General features: G+C 39.1%; 2 protein-coding genes across 3 annotated transcripts; both read right to left on the bottom strand.

Moving 5' to 3' along the window:
- Nucleotides 1-12,423: 12,423 nt before the first annotated feature.
- LOC129408089 (ELKS/Rab6-interacting/CAST family member 1-like) lies at nt 12,424-14,274 on the bottom strand. The gene has a single exon (XM_055150837.1). The coding sequence runs from the start codon at nt 13,927-13,929 to the stop codon at nt 12,424-12,426; it is 1,506 nt and encodes a 501-aa protein (XP_055006812.1). The 5' UTR covers nt 13,930-14,274.
- A 1,831-nt stretch (nt 14,275-16,105) lies between these two features.
- Nucleotides 16,106-21,677, bottom strand: LOC110155153 (zinc finger protein 502-like). Of its 2 annotated transcripts, XM_055151218.1 has the most exons (3): nt 21,585-21,671; nt 20,430-20,525; nt 16,106-19,723 (listed from the first exon to the last, which is right to left on the bottom strand). In XM_055151218.1, exon 3 carries the CDS (start codon nt 19,699-19,701, stop codon nt 18,595-18,597), a length of 1,107 nt encoding a protein of 368 aa, XP_055007193.1. In that variant the 5' UTR covers nt 19,702-19,723; nt 20,430-20,525; nt 21,585-21,671; the 3' UTR covers nt 16,106-18,594. The 2 variants fall into 2 exon arrangements, with proteins under 2 accessions (XP_055007193.1, XP_020774869.2); XM_020919210.2 differs by lacking the exon at nt 20,430-20,525 and having other exon boundaries at nt 21,585-21,677.
- Between the last annotated feature and the right edge of the window lie 1,947 nt (nt 21,678-23,624).

The raw sequence follows: 23,624 nt of genomic DNA, 5'->3' as shown, positions 1-23,624 counted from the left end.
CTCCAGTTGGTCCTGGAGCTCTCTGACAGAGCTCTGTTTCTCTGCCAGGGCAAATTTGAGAGTAGACCCGTCCATGGTCAGGACGTTGTTGACTGACTGCTGTAGCTCCAGTTGGCACAGAGCCTTTTTACTGGCTCTCTGCTCCTGTGTCAGGGCACGTCTTAATACAGACACTTCTGCCATCAGCTCTTCCTTCTCTTTCCAGAATGTTTCCAGAACGTCTGCTCTGCTCTCAGCTGTGGCAGGGGCCTGTTTCTTCTCGTTCAGGGAGGACTTCAGTTCAGCCACCAGATGCACCAGGTTCTGTTTCTCCACCTGCTCCTTCTCCAGTTCTTGAGTGAGGGCGGTGATCTGGGCTCTTAGATCTTTCTCCTGCTCGTCCTTCCTGGCAATATTATCTAGGAGATATTGAGCTTTCCCCTCAGCTTTACGGTTAACTTGTTCAAGTTGTCCTCTGAGGAAAGAGTTGGCATTGGCCTGTCTCTTGATCTCCTCCTGCAACTCCATTCTAGCTTCCTCCTTTTGTTTGCTGAAAGCACTGGCCTTCTCCTTTTTCAGTCGTTGTATTTGTTTCTGGAGATTTTCCGCATACACACGACTGCGTTCGTGGAGAGCTTTCTCTTTCTCTCTTTCCTCCTGCTCCAGCCTTAGCTGTGCTTTCAGCATTTGGATCTGCTGTAACAGATCTACCTGGGAGGCTTGGTTCTCCTCCTGTTTCTGGGCCTCAGGGGCCTCAGGTAGAACCAGAAGGTTGTCCTGGTGATAAGTCTGGCCTGCCTCTTGGAGCTGGGCTCTCCCTTGCCTTCTTCGCTCTCTGCGATTCAGCAAAGGGGCCTCAGGGTTTTGCTCCTTCCTCTTAAACTCGGGTTTGCTGGCCATCTGATCACTGTAGAACACTGTGCTAATTGTCAATAAAAGGCTCTATATGAAGTAGCTGGCTGTCTTGTTGACTGTCTTGTTGACTGTCTTGTTGACTGTCTTGTTGACTGTCTTGTTGACTGTCTTGTTGACTGTCTTGTTGACTGTCTTGTTGACTGTTCTTGTTGACTGTCTTGTTGACTGTCTTGTTGACTGTNCAGCTGAGATGAAGGTTCAGACTGACTGATGCTCGCTGTGGCTGTAGCTGTGAATGTTTGAATCTAAACACACAGAGAACCTGATATTTGATCATTATCCCTGGAATAACGTTACGTCTGATGTTAGAAAACTGCCTCCACTGTGTTTCTACAAAGATGTAGGTGCAGTTTCCCGTTCAGACGAGGAGTTTCTACACAATATCACACAGCAGAGTTCGGTTCACGAATTTAATGTGACAAGACAAAACATTTTTACAATAAATTTGAATGAACCCACTTGTTGTTGTTCTGTTGTAGCTCCTTGTTGTGTCATTACTCTGTTTTTACTCTGATACAAACTTAAACATGCACAGTCTTGATCTTGATCCATGTTTCTTCTGCTCGATAAATAAAGTCTGTGAAGTGATGAAGTGTTTTTGACAGTAAAGTCCCGTCTGTGAATTTGTATTCGTACTGATGAAAGTGTAATTGTACTTTTTCATTTGGTGATTCTTGACATCGTAACTTTTACTTTTCAATTTGTATTCTGATGATAAAATACACACAATATATTTTATGTACGACTGGACTCATTTAAGAGTTTACAGATATTTATTTTACGCTCAACAACAGACAAATATGCACAGATTTTTATTCTATGTGCACAAATATTTTTGAACACTTTCTTACTTTCTTATACCTTTTCCCCTCTTCCTCTGTGACTAATCCGGTGCAGCGTTAGAAACTTTATTTCATACTCTCCTTCCTGTCTGATGAAGCGTCTCTCTCCTCCGAGCCTTCGCCAAACTGACCTCTTTTCTGGTAGTGAAATCGTGTTGCTCCGGTGCGATCATGGAGCAATTATATATTTCTACACGTTATTAGTTATTTTTTTTTTTTGAACTTTTATTAACAATACCTTGACATTTTTCCACACATAATTGCATACAAGATCGTGCTTGACATTACAAATTGTTTCTTTGTCAGAGAAATGGCATTAGCCATTTGTTCAGTAGGGTTTACAGCAGGGCTGGGCATGTATTATGACCAGAGGGCCAGTAGACATCCATAACAAGATGGAGGACTGAACTGTAAGTGCTGGTTCTGATCCTGATCACAGCCCCGTCATTTTGATGAAACCTTGAAAAATGTGGTATTTGGATTGAATATTTCCATAATTTAGTATGTTTTGTACCAAAAAGACTAGAAAGAGCCACCCTGTGTAAAACTACCAAAATAAAATACCAAAATAAAATAAAAATGACAAAGCTGTGACAAAAAGTGATAAACACTACTTAAAGTGTCTTGGGATTGGTCAATAAATATAAAAAATTCAAAATTAAAGATTTTCCATGGCCTTTCTAAAGGTGTTTAGTGGTTTTACTTGGCCCCCAGGCCTCAACATGCCCAGGTCCGCTTAACAGTAACCAAGATGTTTAGACATTTTCAAGATAGGAAGTTACACAAGCCCATTTTCTTATGTAGATTTCTCTTTTCAGCTTCAGTACTGATGTTATGTCCTCCATACAGTTCCACAGTCCTTAGGCGCTGAGTCCATTGCTCCACCGTCGGTGGGAGTGGCTTTAACCAGTTCGCAGTGATTACTTTGTGTGCAATCAATATGAGCACTTTTAACATGTACATTTTGTCTGTATCCCAAGCATCATTCATTGTACCACACAGAATAATATGTTGCACCTTGAATTGTGTATTAATATTCAATATTTTCTTTATTTCTTTAGTCACATTATCCCAATAGACCTTTATTACCGGACATTCCCAGAAAATGTGAGAGAAGTCACCAATGTGTCCACACTTTCGCCAACAGAGGGCGCTGATGTCCCTGTTATAAGTAGCTGTAATTATTGGGGTTTTGAAAAATCTCATTCTTAGTTTCCAACTATACTCCCTCCAGTTTTGACTACTAAGACATTTTTGCCACTCTTCCCAAGCATTTTCCCATTCCATGTCAGAGACAACCACATTAAGTTCCAGTTCCCATTTATTTTTCACATCTAGCGTGCTTTCATCCTGTGCCAAACGTATATTTTTATACAATGTAGAAATTATTTTCTTCATGCATTTTTTCCCTTCTGCTACATCTATCCAATACTGTTCAAAGGTTGTTTGTTGTTGTCTGATATTGTCATATTCTTTATGTTTCTCGATATAATGTCGTATTTGGAAAAATCTAAAAAGATCACTACTAGGGATGTTAAATTCCTGTTGAATTTGAGAAAAAGATTTAATTACCGTGTTCTTAATCAGCTGGTTGATAATTGTTAATCCGTTGTTAGCCCATCTAGTAAAACATCCATCAAGTCTTGCTGGAAGAAAATCTGCTATTTCAATTATTTTAGATGCTCTTGATAAAGATATTGGCAATTTAAATTGTTTCCTAATTTTTCCCCAAACCCCCAAGGTGAACAATACACAATCATTTTGTATTTTGAGTTTTTTCCATTGCTTTTTGTCCATGAATAAGAGGGCTGATAATGGTTTACCCACCACTGACGACTGTTCTAGTGACAGCCACTTTGTTTCCATTTCTGATCTAGACCATGAGACTAGAGCTTTAAGTTGTGCTGCCCAATAATAACTTTTAAGGTGCGGAAGGGCTAGGCCACCCCTGTCCTTGGTCGAGTGGAGGACTTTAAGTCTCACTCTGGGTCTTTTATTTTGCCAAATAAATGCGCTTATTAGTCTGTCCAAAAATTTGAAGGTGGATTGGGGCACTGCCACTGGAAGAGAGTGAAAAAGAAAGAGAAATCGAGGCAGTACATTCATTCTTATAGTTTCAATCCTCCCCATCAGAGATAGAGGAAGAATCTGCCACCTCTCTATATCTATTTTGACCTGTGAGATTAGTTTTTTATAATTAGAACTATACAACGTTGTTGTTTCTGGTGTTAAGATCACTCCCAGATATCTGAAGCCTTCTTTTGACCATCTAAAATTTACCTCCTCATTTAGTTGGTTCGGCCAGCAGCCTGACATCATCATAGCCTCAGATTTTTCTTTATTGACTTTATAGCCAGAGATGTCACCAAATCTTCCCAGACACTGCATTAGATGTGGAATAGAGGCTAGTGGATTTTTAATATACAGGAGTATATCATCAGCAAATAATGATATTTTATGCTCTTCACCTGTTCTATCTATTATACCTTCTATTTGCTTGGTTGTCCTTACCCATTCTGCTAGCGGCTCTATGCTAAGGGCAAACAGAATTGGCCCGGTCGGGCTGCCCTGTCTTACTCCTCTCTTCACTTCAAAAAATTCAGAGCAGTAACCATTGACTCTAATTCTTGACTTTGGATTCTTATTAATGGTGTTGATCCATCCGATAAAGGTCTGGTCAAAGCCGAATTTTTCCATTGTATAATTTAAATATGCCCAGTCCACCCTGTCAAACGCTTTCTCCGCGTCTAAAGCAAGTAGCATTGAAGGGTGGGTGGTTTTCTTAGCTGCAATTTGGATATTTAATGCTCTTCTAATATTGTTTGATGCCTGACGCCCCACAATAAATCCGGTTTGATCTGGTTTAATAAGTTTCCCTATATATGCCTGCATTCTTTTTGTTAAAATTGAGCCCAATATCTTAACATCATTCCCCAAGAGACTAATCGGTCTATATGAGGCACACTCTTTGGGGTTTTTTCCTTCCTTATGTATTACTGATATGATGGCCTCAGACCAGCTTATAGGTGGGTCATTCTTTTTCAAAGCATAATTATATACTCTCCCCAATATTGGAACAAGTTCTTTTATAAATGCTTTATAAAATTCTCCGCTCAGACCATCCGGTCCCGGACTTTTATTATTTTTCAATAATTTAATGTTTTCTTCTATTTCTTTTTCTGTTATAGGCTTGGTAAGATCTTCTGCTTCTTCATGAAGTAATTTGGGTAGAGCCAAATCCTTGAAAAAATCATTCATATTGTTTATTTTAGGTGTTGTGTCAGAGGTATATAGTTTTTCATAAAAATCTCGAAATGCTTCTGCAATTTTTTCCGGGTGTGTCACATCCTCACTTGTTGAAGGATGTTTTATTTTTGTTACTACACGACTGGCTTGTGTTTTTCTTAATTGAAAAGCCAGTAGACGGCTTGCGCGATTACCCATCTCGTAATATTTTTGGTTTGTAAAACGCATTGCTCCTTCTGCTTTATACGTCATTAGTCTATCAAAGTTATTTCTCTGAATTTTCAATTGTGTCAATATTGTCGGATCTCTAGTAATTTTATGGATCTGTTCTAACCTTTTAATTTCACTTTCTAGTTCAATTTGTTTTGCCAGACGTTGTTTTTTTAATTGAACTGTCACCTCTATACATTTACCTCTCAAGACGGCTTTTGCCCCATCCCACAGGGTAGACAAGGATACTTCTCCATTATCATTTAGTAAAAAATATTCTTTTAGTGTGTCTTTTAATTGTTTTTGGATATCTTTATCACTCAGGATCGAGACATTTAGTCTCCAGTATTTAAAATGTCTTTTACGATGTAGACTTAAAGACATCCTAACAGGCCCGTGATCTGACAGAGTTATAGGTTCGAGTTTTATTTCTGTAACTTTATAAATATCTTGTTTAGTTAAACATATCAGGTCAATTCTGGAGTAAGAACCATGTACGTTAGAGTAGAAAGTAAAATCTTTAACTTGTGGGTTAAACACTCTCCATACATCCACTAGCCCCAACTCCTCCAATAGATAGTTTGCAGCTTTGTTTTTTTTAGTTGGGATGCCGTAATCTGGAGGGAGCCTGTCTTTCTTAGGATCTAACACACAGTTAAAATCCCCTGCACAGAGGATCATACCTTTTGACTCTTTTGCCACTACGGAGGCTACTTTGGTGAAAAAGGAGGACTCGTCCTCATTAGGTGCATAAATATTTATAATTGTTGTCTGAATGCCATCTATAGAACCAATTATCATTATGTATCTTCCCTGTGGATCTTTAATTTCTTTTTGTGTTGCAAAGGAGGTATTTCTATTGAACAAGATTGCTACTCCTCTCTTCCTGCTCTGTGGGCAACTTGCAAAAAATATTTGGTCAGCCCAATCCCTCTTCAATTTCTTATGTTCCAGATCACTCAGGTGAGTTTCCTGTAAGAGTGCTATGGAGCACTTAAATGACTTTAACTGGTTCATGATCTTTTTCCTTTTAATGGGGTGGCCCAGCCCTTTAACATTATAACTACAAATTGTTATCTCCGACATAGGGGATCAGCTTTAGTGGTTGGATTATTCACCAGCCACCTCTCTCCCATCTTTATATAAGATTTCAAATGACTAAGTGTATACGCTAAAAAGTGTGGATGATAACATGTCAAGGAATTTAGAACAAAACAATAAAAGAACTTGAACATAAAACTGACTCCCAAAAACCCGGTCAATAAGAACTGACCCCCGCTGTTTATCGAGCAGAGTGACGTGGCCTGAACACTCTGGGGGCGCGGCACTGGGGGCGCGGCACTAAGTGCTCTCATAATCACAAACCGGAGTAGTTTGTATCTTACCCGGTGAGATCAGACTCCTGTAACAGGTAACAAAACAGAAACCAAAAAAGCGGGCGGTTGGCATCCCGTGTTTGTATAGTTAACAAATAACTGTCATTATGAAGGCTATTTTGTTCTTTTAAATTACCCCATTAACAACAACTAGAAAGGAAATAATGTTTGCATACCTCAGTGAGTATTAATTATTGTCTCGTTGATTGTAATGTTTCGTCTTTAGCTTATTTACATAAAGCATCTTAAGTCCGCGTCTGAAAGTGTCGCGTTCCCTCCTCTTCTTGCGTTCTCCCATCTGTTCCAAGATTCCTTAGAAAACTCCCGGTCGATCTTTTCTCTCTCACTGACTTGAACCGAGATTCCCATCTCATGAAGTGTTGGTATCGCCTCCACCAGAGTCGGGAAGACTTTCACTCCGCTTTCCATATGGATCCGAAGTTGCGCGGGGAAGCGGCATCTGGCCTGGACTCCCTTGTCTCTCAGCTGTTTAATAACACCGCGCAGGCGGGCACGCTTTCGCTGAACCTCAGGTGAGTAATCTTGGTCAAAATATATTGTCCTCTCTTGGAAGGTCACTTGCTTTTGAGCCCATGCCCTGCGTAGAATCTCTTCTTTGACTGTGTAGTCCAGAAAGCGGACTATGATAGAGCGCGGTGGACTCGTGTCAGGTGGCTTGGATGCGAGGGCTCGGTGCGCTCTTTCAATGCTTATGTTATCAGGTGGATATGAAAGCGCTGTTGCAATGAGACGTTTAATGAAGCCAATCATGTCGCCCTTTTCGCTTCCCTCTGGCACCTGGTAGACTCGTATATTATTGCGGCGAAGGCGATTTTGTAAATCCTCACATTGATTTGCTAAAATGACTTCTCTCCTCAGGAGGTAGCTCAGCGCTCTCTCGTTGCGTTGGCTAGTCTCCTCCGCAGCATTGATACGGTGCTCGGATTCTTCACTGCGTCGTTCCAATTTGTCCATACGATCCTTGACATCTTTTATTTTTTCTTCAACCCTTGTCAGTGAGGCCTTGGTCTCTGAGAACGCAGCTTGGTTTTCTTGTCTCAGTTCTCTAAGCTCACGAAATATATCTGCCATACTCATCTCGTTGGCTTTAGCAGTGCTCGTGTAGCTCAAGCTAGCTTCAGTGTTAGCTTGTTGACTTTCTTTCCGTTCCTTTGCCTCTCGTAGCGAGAATAGCTTTCCAGTGTTGTTCCTTGTTGTTGTCATTTCGTTTCCTCACTATCTATTGGGGTTTGTTTATGTTTAGTCTGAAAAATAGCCTATTTTATGCCAAGTTCACGGGAGCTCACGTTCACTGCGACTACTTCACATCATGGCGCCACCGGAAGTCGGAATGATTGTATTTTTGAGCCACAGAAACACTTGTGATGAATAAATGCTATTAAAAATGTTTAATGTCATACCTTGAAACATTCCAGGCAACGCAATAACATCTCTATGGATACAAGCAGGTAGCAGACTCTCCACCAGAGAAGTTAATAATACTAATGGGTCTGGTCAAGTGGTAACAGAGGGAAATAGGGGCAGATTTTTGACATTCAAATGTCTCTTATTCAGAAACTAGAGGAACTATTGAAATAAGTAAAGTATTAGAATGTAGGAAAGAGTTACACTCCAACAGGGTCAAGTTAAACCTGTGATATTCTTTCAAGTTGTTGACAAAAAATGTAAAAACTCATGTTGGTAACGGAGGGAATGAAATATGCAGCACTTTTTGGTCAATAAATCCAAACAGTGATAACTCTTGGTTCTCACTTCCATATCCTTAACAAACTGGTTTGAATATTTGCTTCATATAGTTTTCTACCATATGGTACAAGATTAGGTTGAAAAACCTCTTACTTTTTGAGTCATGAGATTTTTTATTAAGAAAGGTCATGGTAACAGAGGGAAAAGTAACGGAGGGAAAATTGTTCAAACAAGTAGAAGGTGCAGGATTTTACATCATTTGTCGCTTTTTTCTTCTGAAAACTTTAATATTACTTCAAAATGAAAGGAAACTATTTCTATAAAATATGTCAGTCCTTCCAAGCAAATTTTTATCATTTTAAATACATTTTTTTTGAAAAATCCTGTCCCTTCATCAACAGTTCAAAGATGGAATAACAAGATATGATGAAATACAAACATTTATTGACATGATTTGCAGGTCTTTGAAATTTGGGAAATAATTTTTGTTCCATGTTTCATACATGGTCTGTTTAAAACATATGGAACTTTAGAACCAACAATGGTACAGAAAAAAGGTCAACAGTTTCATAAACTAGAGTACATATGTATCTGTTCAATACATTTTTATATCAGATGCATTAACTTGAATTTTTGGCCTTGATGTTTACTTCTGCTTGACCGGGCCCTAATACATGTTAATAATGCCCAAATAGAATTACTATAGACTGTATGATGTAATGAAACTACAAGTAAATGTACTTTTTTCTTTACTTTTAATGCTAATTTCTACTCACTTGTGTATTTATCTTTAAAAGTGCACTGTGTAACTTTTGGTTGGGGGTCCATCACCTGCTTGTTTCTATGGAGATGTCACTGCCCTGCCTAGAATGTTCCACGGTATGACTTTAAACAGATCTATGTTACATTATATTCAATTACAGGTGGTTTTATAGCTCAAAAATACCTAGAAAAACAGACATTCTGACTGTGAGTGGGGTCGCCTGTCCACAGATCTGACCTGTAACTTGGTCTGGTTTGGTTTCCATGAAGACAGAATGTTAAATCCTACAAACCGTTTTATTATATGACAGAGGAAGCAAACTCAAGATCAATCTTCATTTCAATTTTTATTAAAACAATAAAGACAATCCATAAAATGTCACCACAAAATTTCCCCAAAATACTCTATAAAACTCTATATTCTCTGTTCATTTTTTTTGTTTTTTAAAGAAGACACATCATTGTTTTGTGGCGATATAAATGTGAGCAAACAGCACCTTTGGCGGTCGAGGAGAGCGCAGAGTGAGCGGCTCCCGTCCCTCTCCCCAGTCTCCACCAAAGTTCTCTTTTATTTACACAGTGGCACACAATCTCCGTCACGCTTCAGAACACAAACGGAGCACAAACGTTTGGGGTAAATTGGTGATACATTTTTACACATTCATTCATGAACAACAACATTCCCACTCATTTGTACAGGCTGAACACTACAAGCTTATGTTCTGTAACAGCGCCATGAACAAAGATAACAAAGATACTTTTTTCCCCAAATCATTCAACACTTTTCTAATAATTATAATGCCATAATGGATGAATATATTTCAAAGGTCCTATAATATGTAAAATAGCCTCCTGTGAGCTTTAAGTCATGTTTTAATGTTGTTCCCTCCTCAAAAACACACCTGGAGTTATGTTTTGTCTCCTGCATTATTACATTATCTACATCTGCAAAGCTCAACACGCTAAAACTGATTTTATTTTCCTAATATTTTTCCTCACAGCAGCCGTGAAAAGAATAAACATCTGTTGTGGGTCACTAACAAGAGTCAAAACAGAATAAAAAGACAAAATGCTATTTTTCGGACTATAAGTAACACTTTTTTTTTTCATGGTTTGGGTTTTTCCTGCGACTTATACCCTTGTGCGAGTTATATATTAAAATATTCACACTGAAGCCTCAACAGGCTCTGTCTTGTGTGTGAGTATCTGCTGCTCCTGTTCCTCCTGTAGGACTGTCACTTCACTCTACTGCACGTCTCCTGCATATCTTCTGCTGCAAGTAGTGAAATATGCAGCCGAAAACTAATCAAGCAGCAGAATGAAAGTTTGGAGTGACTAAAATTTGAGGACTGGCAGAAAGTGGGGATGAAGAACACAGCTTCATGGTAACCGGGCGGGTGCGCCATGAAACTTTCCTGAAGTGACTGGATGGACGGACAAAGTCTGGACTTCAGTGACACTGAAACCATCCTGTCGGGATTCAGAAAGACCCGAATAATTACCTCTGNGGTAACGGAGGGAAAAGTAACGGAGGGAAAATTGTTCAAACAAGTAGAAGGTGCAGGATTTTACATCATTTGTCGCTTTTTTTCTTCTGAAAACTTTAATATTACTTCAAAATGAAAGGAAACTATTTCTATAAAATATGTCAGTCCTTCCAAGCAAATTTTTATCATTTTAAATACATTTTTTTTGAAAAATCCTGTCCCTTCATCAACAGTTCAAAGATGGAATAACAAGATATGATGAAATACAAACATTTATTGACATGATTTGCAGGTCTTTGAAATTTGGGAAATAATTTTTTGTTCCATGTTTCATACATGGTCTGTTTAAAACATATGGAACTTTAGAACCAACAATGGTACAGAAAAAAGGTCAACAGTTTCATAAACTAGAGTACATATGTATCTGTTCAATACATTTTTATATCAGATGCATTAACTTGAATTTTTGGCCTTGATGTTTACTTCTGCTTGACCGGGCCCTAATACATGTTAATAATGCCCAAATAGAATTACTATAGACTGTATGATGTAATGAAACTACAAGTAAATGTACTTTTTTCTTTACTTTTAATGCTAATTTCTACTCACTTGTGTATTTATCTTTAAAAGTGCACTGTGTAACTTTTGGTTGGGGGTCCATCACCTGCTTGTTTCTATGGAGATGTCACTGCCCTGCCTAGAATGTTCCACGGTATGACTTTAAACAGATCTATGTTACATTATATTCAATTACAGGTGGTTTTATAGCTCAAAAATACCTAGAAAAACAGACATTCTGACTGTGAGTGGGGTCGCCTGTCCACAGATCTGACCTGTAACTTGGTCTGGTTTGGTTTCCATGAAGACAGAATGTTAAATCCTACAAACCGTTTTATTATATGACAGAGGAAGCAAACTCAAGATCAATCTTCATTTCAATTTTTATTAAAACAATAAAGACAATCCATAAAATGTCACCACAAAATTTCCCCAAAATACTCTATAAAACTCTATATTCTCTGTTCATTTTTTTTGTTTTTTTAAAGAAGACACATCATTGTTTTGTGGCGATATAAATGTGAGCAAACAGCACCTTTGGCGGTCGAGGAGAGCGCAGAGTGAGCGGCTCCCGTCCCTCTCCCCAGTCTCCACCAAAGTTCTCTTTTATTTACACAGTGGCACACAATCTCCGTCACGCTTCAGAACACAAACGGAGCACAAACTTTTGGGGTAAATTGGTGATACATTTTTACACATTCATTCATGAACAACAACATTCCCACTCATTTGTACAGGCTGAACACTACAAGCTTATGTTCTGTAACAGCGCCATGAACAAAGATAACAAAGATACTTTTTTCCCCCAAATCATTCAACACTTTTCTAATAATTATAATGCCATAATGGATGAATATATTTCAAAGGTCCTATAATATGTAAAATAGCCTCCTGTGAGCTTTAAGTCATGTTTTAATGTTGTTCCCTCCTCAAAAACACACCTGGAGTTATGTTTTGTCTCCTGCATTATTACATTATCTACATCTGCAAAGCTCAACACGCTAAAACTGATTTTATTTTTCTAATATTTTTCCTCACAGCAGCCGTGAAAAGAATAAACATCTGTTGTGGGTCACTAACAAGAGTCAAAACAGAATAAAAAGACAAAATGCTATTTTAAGTACCATATTTTTTGGACTTAAGTCACGTTTTTTTTCATGGTTTGGGTTTTTCCTGCTACTTTGTTTATATTCTTACTCTTATTTCTTATTTTTTAGCTGGTGTTCTTTAGTATTATCTGAATGTGCATTTACAAGAAAGGCAAATAATCGTGCTGTCACACCAAATAATCGTGCTGTCATATTTTTATTGATATTAATTAGCACATAAAGCACAGGTGGTTTATGTAAAACAGGAGAACCACCTCCTCCTCTTCAGTCGGCTGATGGTCTCTTTCGCCTCCTCCTCCTTGGTTTCCATGATGTCCAGGAGCACCTGGTTCTGTCTCTTCAGAGCCGAGTTCATCTCCTCTGAGGAGGTCAGAGCTGCTGAAAGCTCCTGGATTTTCTCTTGCAGGGTGTTTCTCTTTTGCTCCTCACTGCCCTGTAGAGCACTCAGCTCAGATCTGTGCTGAACCCTCAGTTTCTCCATCTCCTGGTGTGTGTCCCGCACTTGCTGTATCAGCTGGTCTTTTTGTCTCAGAACAGAGGCATAAGCAGCATGGCACTGCTCGATCACTGCCTTAAACGTGACTCTCTCTGTTTGGAGACTCTGGTTTAGGGCGTGTGCCTTTGCCTTCTGCTCTGTGATGATTTGATCTTTGTCTCCGGAGCGCAATACCCCAATAGAGTGTCTTTCTTCAGTGAGAGTGGACCTCAGCGCGGCCACAGTAGACTCCAGGCCCCTCTTCTCATCCTGCAGGGTTTGAAGTTTGGCCTGGACCTGTTGGTGGTTTTTCTGCTCCTCTATAAGGGCAGATCTCAGGCCAGTCACTTCTGTGGTCAGCAGCTGATTGTTCCTCTCCACCGCCTCCAGTTGGTCCTGGAGCTCTCTGACAGAGCTCTGTTTCTCTGCCAGGGCAAATTTGAGAGTAGACCCGTCCATGGTCAGGACGTTGTTGACTGACTGCTGTAGCTCCAGTTGGCACAGAGCCTTTTTACTGGCTCTCTGCTCCTGTGTCAGGGCACGTCTTAATACAGACACTTCTGCCATCAGCTCTTCCTTCTCTTTCCAGAATGTTTCCAGAACGTCTGCTCTGCTCTCAGCTGTGGCAGGGGCCTGTTTCTTCTCGTTCAGGGAGGACTTCAGTTCAGCCACCAGATGCACCAGGTTCTGTTTCTCCACCTGCTCCTTCTCCAGTTCTTGAGTGAGGGCGGTGATCTGGGCTCTTAGATCTTTCTCCTGCTCGTCCTTCCTGGCAATATTATCTAGGAGATATTGAGCTTTCCCCTCAGCTTTACGGTTAACTTGTTCAAGTTGTCCTCTGAGGAAAGAGTTGGCATTGGCCTGTCTCTTGATCTCCTCCTGCAACTCCATTCTAGCTTCCTCCTTTTGTTTGCTGAAAGCACTGGCCTTCTCCTTTTTCAGTCGTTGTATTTGTTTCTGGAGATTTTCCGCATACACACGACTGCGTTCGTGGAGAGCTTTCTCTTTCTCTCTTTCCTCCTGCTCCAGCCTTAGCTGTGCTTTCAGCATTTGGATCTGCTGTAACAGATCTACCTGGGAGGCTTGGTTCTCCTCCTGTTTCTGGGCCTCAGGGGCCTCAGGTAGAACCAGAAGGTTGTCCTGGTGATAAGTCTGGCCTGCCTCTTGGAGCTGGGCTCTCCCTTGCCTTCTTCGCTCTCTGCGATTCAGCAAAGGGGCCTCAGGGTTTTGCTCCTTCCTCTTAAACTCGGGTTTGCTGGCCATCTGATCACTGTAGAACACTGTGCTAATTGTCAATAAAAGGCTCTATATGAAGTAGCTGGCTGTCTTGTTGACTGTCTTGTTGACTGTCTTGTTGACTGTCTTGTTGACTGTCTTGTTGACTGTCTTGTTGACTGTCTTGTTGGCTGTCTTGTTGACTGTCTTGTTGACTGTCTTGTTGACTGTCTTGTTGACTGTCTTGTTGACTGTCTTGTTGACTGTCTTGTTGACTGTCTTGTTGACTGTCTTGCTGTCTTAGAAGCTGTCTAACATTTGGATAAGAGTGATTTCTGGTCACACTTATACATCGAGCAGTAGAAGCGTACTTTATGACATCACAACAACTTCTCACAGTAACATTCTGTTGCTATGGTTACATACATTCCATTTAATTACGTAATCATGAATTCAAATGAAAATATCACAAATTGAGGCTTTTCTCAGCAATTGTTAGGTGAGATTAAAGAAGAGATTTATTAGATGAATTAATTATGGATCATAATTAATTAATCTCACTTTTTTTTTTTCATCTCTTGACAGCATTAGTAAATACTGACTGTACGATCCAAGAACACTTTCAGGATCTGCAGTTGTGTTGTGAAACTAAACTTTGAATTAAATACTGTATTCTATGGTATTGTTTTGATTTATTTTAGATTGAAATGTGGATAAATAAGCATAAAGTGTTTACTGGTATAGGATTAAAGGTGCACTGTGTGTGTGGAGGGTGGATTCAAGCAGGTTACAGCACTATGCTCATTACAGGTCAGATCTGTGGAGAGGCGCCCCTGTTCACTGAAGGAATGATTGTATTTTTGAGCCACAGAAACACTTGTGATGAATAAATGCTATTTAAAAATGTTTAATGTCATACCTTGAAACATTCCAGGCAACGCAATAACATCTCTATGGATACAAGCAGGTAGCAGACTCTCCACCAGAGAAGTTAATAATACTAATGGGTCTGGTCAAGTGGTAACAGAGGGAAATAGGGGCAGATTTTTGACATTCAAATGTCTCTTATTCAGAAACTAGAGGAACTATTGAAATAAGTAAAGTATCAGAATGTAGGAAAGAGTTACACTCCAACAGGGTCAAGTTAAACCTGTGATATTCTTTCAAGTTGTTGACAAAAAATGTAAAAACTCATGTCGGTAACGGAGGGAATGAAATATGCAGCACTTTTTGGGCAATAAATCCAAACAGTGATAACTCTTGGTTCTCACTTCCATATCCTTAACAAACTGGTTTGAATATTTGCTTCATATAGTTTTCTACCATATGGTACAAGATTAGGTTGAAAAACCTCTTACTTTTTGAGTCATGAGATTTTTTATTAAGAAAGGTCATGGTAACGGAGGGAAAAGTAACGGAGGGAAAATTGTTCAAACAAGTAGAAGGTGCAGGATTTTACATCATTTGTCGCTTTTTTTCTTCTGAAAACTTTAATATTACTTCAAAATGAAAGGAAACTATTTCTATAAAATATGTCAGTCCTTCCAAGCAAATTTTTATCATTTTAAATACATTTTTTTTTGAAAAATCCTGTCCCTTCATCAACAGTTCAAAGATGGAATAACAAGATATGATGAAATACAAACATTTATTGACATGATTTGCAGGTCTTTGAAATTTGGGAAATATTTTTTGTTCCATGTTTCATACATGGTCTGTTTAAAACATATGGAACTTTAGAACCAACAATGGTACAGAAAAAAGGTCAACAGTTTCATAAACTAGAGTACATATGTATCTGTTCAATACATTTTTATATCAGATGCATTAACTTGAATTTTTGGCCTTGATGTTTACTTCTGCTTGACCGGGCCCTAATACATGTTAATAATGCCCAAATAGAATTACTATAGACTGTATGATGTAATGAAACTACAAGTAAATGTACTTTTTTCTTTACTTTTAATGCTAATTTCTACTCACTTGTGTATTTATCTTTAAAAGTGCACTGTGTAACTTTTGGTTGGGGGTCCATCACCTGCTTGTTTCTATGGAGATGTCACTGCCCTGCCTAGAATGTTCCACGGTATGACTTTAAACAGATCTATGTTACATTATATTCAATTACAGGTGGTTTTATAGCTCAAAAATACCTAGAAAAAACAGACATTCTGACTGTGAGTGGGGTCGCCTGTCCACAGATCTGACCTGTAACTTGGTCTGGTTTGGTTTCCATGAAGACAGAATGTTAAATCCTACAAACCGTTTTATTATATGACAGAGGAAGCAAACTCAAGATCAATCTTCATTTCAATTTTTATTAAAACAATAAAGACAATCCATAAAATGTCACCACAAAATTTCCCCAAAATACTCTATAAAACTCTATATTCTCTGTTCATTTTTTTTGTTTTTTAAAGAAGACACATCATTGTTTTGTGGCGATATAAATGTGAGCAAACAGCACCTTTGGCGGTCGAGGAGAGCGCAGAGTGAGCGGCTCCCGTCCCTCTCCCCAGTCTCCACCAAAGTTCTCTTTTATTTACACAGTGGCACACAATCTCCGTCACGCTTCAGAACACAAACGGAGCACAAACTTTTGGGGTAAATTGGTGATACATTTTTACACATTCATTCATGAACAACAACATTCCCACTCATTTGTACAGGCTGAACACTACAAGCTTATGTTCTGTAACAGCGCCATGAACAAAGATAACAAAGATACTTTTTTCCCCCAAATCATTCAACACTTTTCTAATAATTATAATGCCATAATGGATGAATATATTTCAAAGGTCCTATAATATGTAAAATAGCCTCCTGTGAGCTTTAAGTCATGTTTTAATGTTGTTCCCTCCTCAAAAACACACCTGGAGTTATGTTTTGTCTCCTGCATTATTACATTATCTACATCTGCAAAGCTCAACACGCTAAAACTGATTTTATTTTCTAATATTTTTCCTCACAGCAGCCGTGAAAAGAATAAACATCTGTTGTGGGTCACTAACAAGAGTCAAAACAGAATAAAAAGACAAAATGCTATTTTTACGGACTATAAGTAACACTTTTTTTTTTTCATGGTTTGGGTTTTTCCTGCGACTTATACCCTTGTGCGAGTTATATATTAAAATATTCACACTGAAGCCTCAACAGGCTCTGTCTTGTGTGTGAGTATCTGCTGCTCCTGTTCCTCCTGTAGGACTGTCACTTCACTCTACTGCACGTCTCCTGCATATCTTCTGCTGCAAGTAGTGAAATATGCAGCCGAAAACTAATCAAGCAGCAGAATGAAAGTTTGGAGTGACTAAAATTTGAGGACTGGCAGAAAGTGGGGATGAAGAACACAGCTTCATGGTAACCGGGCGGGTGCGCCATGAAACTTTCCTGAAGTGACTGGATGGACGGACAAAGTCTGGACTTCAGTGACACTGAAACCATCCTGTCGGGATTCAGAAAGACCCGAATAATTACCTCTGCCAAGGAGGTTATGTTTTTGCTGGCGTTTGTCTGTTTGTTTGTTTGTTTGTTTGTTTGTCTGTTAGCAACATAACTCAAAAAGTTATGGACCGATTTGGATGAAATTTTCAGGATTTGTTGGAAATGTGAAAAGGAAGAACTGATTTCATTTTGGGGGTGATCCGGAAGAAATCCTGGATTCTGGATCACTTTGAAATTTTAGTTAACATTGTGGTAAATGGGGCCAAAAATTTAGTTTCTCAATATCTCGGTTAATTATTGACCAAACCCCATGAAATTTGACTCAGGGATGGACAATGGGATCCTCTTTCATATTCCAAATTGAAAGATACGAGACAAATATTTATGGAAAACACAATTAATATGAGGGGGACTGTAGTCCTTGGCGGAGGTCTGCGCTCTCTGAGTGCTTTTCTAGTTCTAACTGGAACTGATGCTGAGTCTGACAACAGAGACACAGAAGAGGAAGCGGCGCGCTGTTTACCTCCAGAGGTCACCGAGTTGCTCAGAAGTAACACCGAGGATGAAGAATTGAATGAATTTTGTGATTTGGAGTGAGATGGAGAGTTTGATAAACTTGTTCTCTTGTTTATGTTATATTTATCTGAAGAACTGTTCATATGTGATGTTAACAGTCTGTTGTTCTCTCTTCTATTGTTTTTACTACAACTTGACTTTACACAGGAAATGTTGATTCCTGGTTTCTGATTTTATCAAATACATTTCCCCAAAAAAGTGTGAGTTATAGTCCGGTACGACTTAAATATGTTTATATTCTTCTTCATTCTGCATTTTTTTAGTTGGTGTGACATATACTTCAGAGTGACTCATAGTCCGAAAAATACAGTATGTCTCTGATTAGAGAACCGCAGTGAAGCAGAACTAAAAACTCAACGTTAAAAATAATACAGTAAAGAATAAGATGAACAAACTTCAGCTAAAACCTCTTTAAAATAAAAATAAATAAAAAATGGTTACGTATAATTTTAAGCTTTAAATTTTTGACACTACACAGAGCTCAACTCCACAGTCTGGAGTCTCTGAAGTCTGAGCTCCAGCTTTTTGGCCTCAGCAGCTCTTTCTCCTTTAGTGTGTTAAAGGCGGTGCACCTTCAGATGAGCACGTTTCAAAGTCCTCCCACACTGGTCAGAGCTGCAGCTTTTCTCTTCAGTCTGGAACATTTGGACATGATTCAGACAGTTCCTCACAGAAATGAAAGCTTTCCCTCTTTTTTTAGTCATCTGGTTCTTCTCCTGTGTGCGTTCGGTAGTGACTGGACAGCTCCTGGGATGTTTTAAAAGCCTTGTCACACTGGTCACACTCATATACTATGTCCAAGGAGTGAGTTTTCATGTGTTTATGGAGATTGGATGACTGAGAGAAAGCATTCCCACAGTGGTCACACTTGTATGGTTTCTCTCCTGTGTGGACTCTGATATGATTTACTAGGGAGCTTGATTTTGAAAATGGCTTCCCACAAACATCACATTCGTATGGTTTTTCCCCTGTGTGGGTTCTCATATGTGCTAATAGGGCTCCGGAATGAAAAAATGTCTTCTCACAAACATCACATTTGTATGATTTTACCCCCTTGTGGATTCTCAAATGTTGACTGAGGCCAGTGGAGTGTCTAAATTCCTTCCCACACTGGTCACATTTAAATGGTTTCTCTCCTGTGTGGATTCTCATATGACTATGGAGGTTACTACTCGTTGTACATTCCTTCCCACACTCTTCACATTTAAATGGTTTTTCTCCTGTGTGGATTCTCATATGACTACGAAGGTTATTAGACTCTCTAAATTTCTTTCCACACTGTTCACATTCAAATGGCTTCACTCCAGCGTGGACTTTCTTATGCTGATTGAACGCAGCATAGTCTCTAAATTTCTTCCCACACTGTTCACATTCTAATGGTTTCTCTCCAGTGTGGATTCTCGTATGTTGCTGGAGAGCACCAGAGTGTGTAAATCCCTTCCCACACTGGTCACACCTGTATGGTCTTTCCCCTGTGTGAATTCTGTAGTGTACAGTAAATCCATTAATATTTTGAAACTCCTTTCCACACTGGTCACATTTAAATGCTTTCTTTCCTGTGTGGATTCTCATATGTCGACTGAGTGCACCAGAATTTCTAAATCCCTTTCCACACTGGTCACACTCGTATGGCCTCTCTCCAGTGTGGATTCTCATATGTGATGTGAGAGAGCCTGGCCATGGAAATGTCTTCCCACAAACATCACAGCTGTATGGTCTTTCCCCTGTGTGAATTCTGTAGTGGCTTTTCAGCTGGGAAGCTTTTAGCCACTCCTTTCCACACTGGTCACATGTGAAGGTCATTCTGTTGGTGGATCTTGTAGCTCTGCATTAGAACAAAGGAAAGGACATGTCAAGTAAAATCACTTTTTTAACAGGTTAAATAAAGTAAACTCTTAAAGAAATGAACTAAATACACATAAAGTCATACTCAGTAAATCATATGTCAGAATGTTTCAGTGTGTGTTTTACAAGCAAGTTCCATTTGGCTGAATGAATCAACTAAGTTTGTATTTTCTTTTAAAGGCACTTTTTCTGTCTGCAGCAAAAGATGAAATTAAGGAAACATACACAGACAAACTGAACAACTTTGTTGCCCTGAATTATAATCCACATGTTCAGCAGATATGATTTATGTAACACACGTGATGACAGAAGCCAGGGCTTTGGTGTGCAGTGCAAAAGTAAATACTGGAAGTAAATACAACACTTGTATTAAACACTGTGGCCTGAAATGATCCAAAGTGATTTCTGAGTTTCTCTTTTTTGATGTATTACAGAATTCTCTCTGGTGGGCCAAGTTTCAAAACTGTTGAGGCAGACCATCTGTAAGTGTACTGTGTTAGTCCACCTTTATTCACTTTCATAACTAAACATGTTTACATTATAATCACACCTGTTGTTGTTCATATTGTTTCTTTCAGAACATGCTGTGGTGGAGTTTACAGACTGACCCTCTGTAAGAGCACACATCTCTCCAATCAAGTGTTCACCTTTCATGTTCAAATCACACAGCCACTGTCATCACTTACACTGTTCTGCACAAACCCTAACCTCCAAATCACACCAAGAGCTGCAGCAGCACTTAACGTAGGCGGAGCGGCATGTGTGCATACAGTTAAAGGTTTCTAAAAGAGAAAGAGAGAAAGAGAGGGGGGGGGGGGGGGGGGGAGTATTTGGTTACACTGAAGTCTCATCTGTCCATGCTTTTACTCATATGGCTTATATTTGTTCTTTGCTTTTTTTTTTTTTTTTTTTTTTTTTTACTTTGCTTAACATGAACTATTTTTAGTACTTGGTAAAGACTTTAAATTGTCATTTTTATATTTAGAATGAAGTACTGGTTAACTAACTCAAACTAACATGTCCTAAGGTTTCTAATTAATGATTTAAATAAACTTTGTTTACATTGTAAAAAATAAAATAAAAATCTGCTCCTTTTTTTGTTAACTAATGAGATTTAGAACATCACTGATCCAACTTTGAACAGTTGAGGTTCATGTTTTTAAATTTAAGCCTCTACATCAGATCACTGACTCTGACCAGCCTGTTTAAGATGATTTGGAATTACAAAATAAACATATTTTATCATTTTACCCCATAAATAGACTAAACTTGCATTGCTTTTAGAGGTGTTTTTTTTTTATGATTTATTATTATTTTATTTTTTTTTGTAAGGCAACCTCACTTTTCCTTTGCTTAGTCATAAACTCATAAACTCTTACCAGTCTGACCAGCTCGTCTAAACAATATAAAAAGCAGTAAATAGCAAAGAAATACACTTAATATGCAAAACTGAATTAAGCATTTTGGCCTCCACAATATTTAGTTTCTCATGTGTAACAACAGCCCACCCCTGATCTACATCCTCGTTGTAACACTTACTGTAAAAGGTGTTTTGTACAGTTTCAGTGCAAATGCTGCTTGTGTATTTAGATCAGTAGGAAGCGGATCAGTATCAGATCTGAAGCATAGTTAGGCTGCTAACGACATAATAAACAGACACGCGGCAGATCCGGGGCAGATACGGTCTAAACGCGGATCCCCAGCGGCTGCCGGGCGGATCCGGCCTTATTTTTACGGATCAGCGGCGAATATTTGTTGCTATCTGTGTAAATGCCGTTTAGCAACATACATACGAGCGCTAATCACTGAAATAGTACACCGATTGCGGCTCAGCAACTCACCAACAACAAGTCGCCAACAACAAGTCCCCGCTGAGAAAGAGAGTTTGGAATCCGAAGAATCCACCGTCCGCACGTTCAGACCTGAAGCTGAGCTGAGCCACAGTGAGGAGGAGACAGTCCACCTCCGCTGTTTAAAGGAACAGCAGGAAGTAGAGCGTCCAAATAAGGGCTTTAGGGAGTGTGTCTTACATATTCATGTCCATGCTTGTGTGTCTCGAAGTGCAAAAAGTCAATCGACACCAACTCAAAAGTTGTGTTCATGTGAGTGAGACTCTGTTGACTTTATGGGGCGTTTTCTTTTGAAACATTCCCAGGCGCATTACAAAATGCTCTACATGTTTTTGTATTGTTGTTCAGTAAAATCTCACCTTGATTAACCTCAGTCCTTTCTGTCTCCAGGTGTCTCATTTCTCTCTGAAGACAGTGTCATGTTGTTCCTTTGGGGGGAGGAGCTGAGCTGTAGCATTGACTCGCCTGTAGAGGGCGCCATCTCCATTCATATAAAGTTTGTTCCACTGTCTGGGGGATTTTTACATCTGGTGCCTCTTTTTGAAAAAACTGGCCTTTGGGGAAGTACTCAGTGTTTTTGTAGAGCAGGACAGGGTCAACACAGAGTCTTTTTCTAGACTTCCTCTGATTTAACACTTTACACATTTGTTCATGAACAACAACATTCCCACTCATTTGTACAGGCTCAACACTACAAGCTTATGTTCTGTAACAGCGCCATGAACAAATAAACACTTTTTTTTTTTTTTTCAAATTATTCAACAGGTTTCTAATAATTATAATGGTAAATTGTCACATTTTTCTATAACGCTTTTCCACCTTCAAGGCACTTTACAAAAAAGGAACCACTCACCCATTCACACACCAGTGTACGCAGACACTGTGAGCAAGGGAGGTTAAGTGTCTTGCCCAAGGACACAGTGACAGCATTCATCTGTGGGAGCTGGAATCACATCAGCCAACCTGTGGGTCAGTGGATCTGAACACTCAACCTGTGATGTTCTTCTTTTTTTTTTTTTATGTTGAAAGCTGGAATTGAACTGTCAACCTTCAGATCAGTAGGCAAATGCTCTACGAACTGAGCTACTGCCACCCCAATGCTGTAACTGATCATAAGAACATCAATAAATAATGCCATAATGGATGAATGCATGCAAACAGTCCTATAAAAATAGCCTCCTGTGAGCTTTAAGTCATGTTTTAATGTTGTTCCCTCCTCAAAAACACACCTGGAGTTGTGTTTTGTCTCCTACATTATTACATTATCTACATCTGCAAAGCTCAACACACTAAAACTGATTTTATTTTCTAATTCTAATATTTGACTTCATGTTTTTCATCATAGCAGCCATGAAAAGAAGAAACATCGGCTGTGGGCTGCTAACAAGAGTCAAAACAGAATAAAAAAAAAACAAGACGCAATAATATCATTTTAAGCTTTTAATTTTATACACTACACACAGCTCAACTCCGCAGTCCGGGTCTCTGAAGCCTCATCTCCAGCTTTTTGAATCATATGACTTCAGGCTCACTTGATCCAGACTCAGCAGCTCTTTCTTCTTTAGTGTGTTCCAGAGGTGCACCTTCAGACAGTCCTGCACCGGGTCAGGTACTCGCAAATAGTCGCTGAAACGGGCAGGTTTTAATGTTCTGAAATTTTACAGGTGGGTAAGAAAGGTTTAGACAAATCATACACCATTTGAACATGTTTTATCTGAATCTGAAAAGATTTGTATATGACAGTGAAAACAGTTACAAGATCTTTGGTAAATATGTGCAACATGAAACATATAAAACTTTGTAACCTGCAAGGGCTGAATATGACACTGATCCCACACACAATGTCCTCACAAGTGTTGGACGAAGGTCATTTTTACCACAGAATCACAGAAAAACAAGTGAAATGATGATTGTTTCCTTAAACTTGATTGCTGTGTTGTGTGTGTGTGAGAGTGAGAAAGAAAATGATCACAGTGTGTGTGTGCGTGTGTGTCTGTGTGTGTTTGTGTGTGTGTGTGAGTGGGGGAAAGT

This window comes from Boleophthalmus pectinirostris, unplaced genomic scaffold (assembly GCF_026225935.1).
Source record: "Boleophthalmus pectinirostris isolate CB_2022bp ecotype Guang Dong unplaced genomic scaffold, ASM2622593v1 HiC_scaffold_15, whole genome shotgun sequence".
NCBI lineage: Eukaryota > Metazoa > Chordata > Actinopteri > Gobiiformes > Gobiidae > Boleophthalmus > Boleophthalmus pectinirostris.
Note: the sequence above shows the minus strand (reverse complement) of the source record. Positions and strands in the feature narration are given on the sequence as shown.

Bases quoted from the DNA above. Each gene is read 5' to 3' on its own strand.
- LOC110155153 (XM_020919210.2), bottom strand. From the start codon at position 19,701: ATGACCTTCACATGTGACCAGTGTGGAAAGGAGTGGCTAAAAGCTTCC.
- LOC129408089 (XM_055150837.1), bottom strand. From the start codon at position 13,929: ATGGCCAGCAAACCCGAGTTTAAGAGGAAGGAGCAAAACCCTGAGGCC.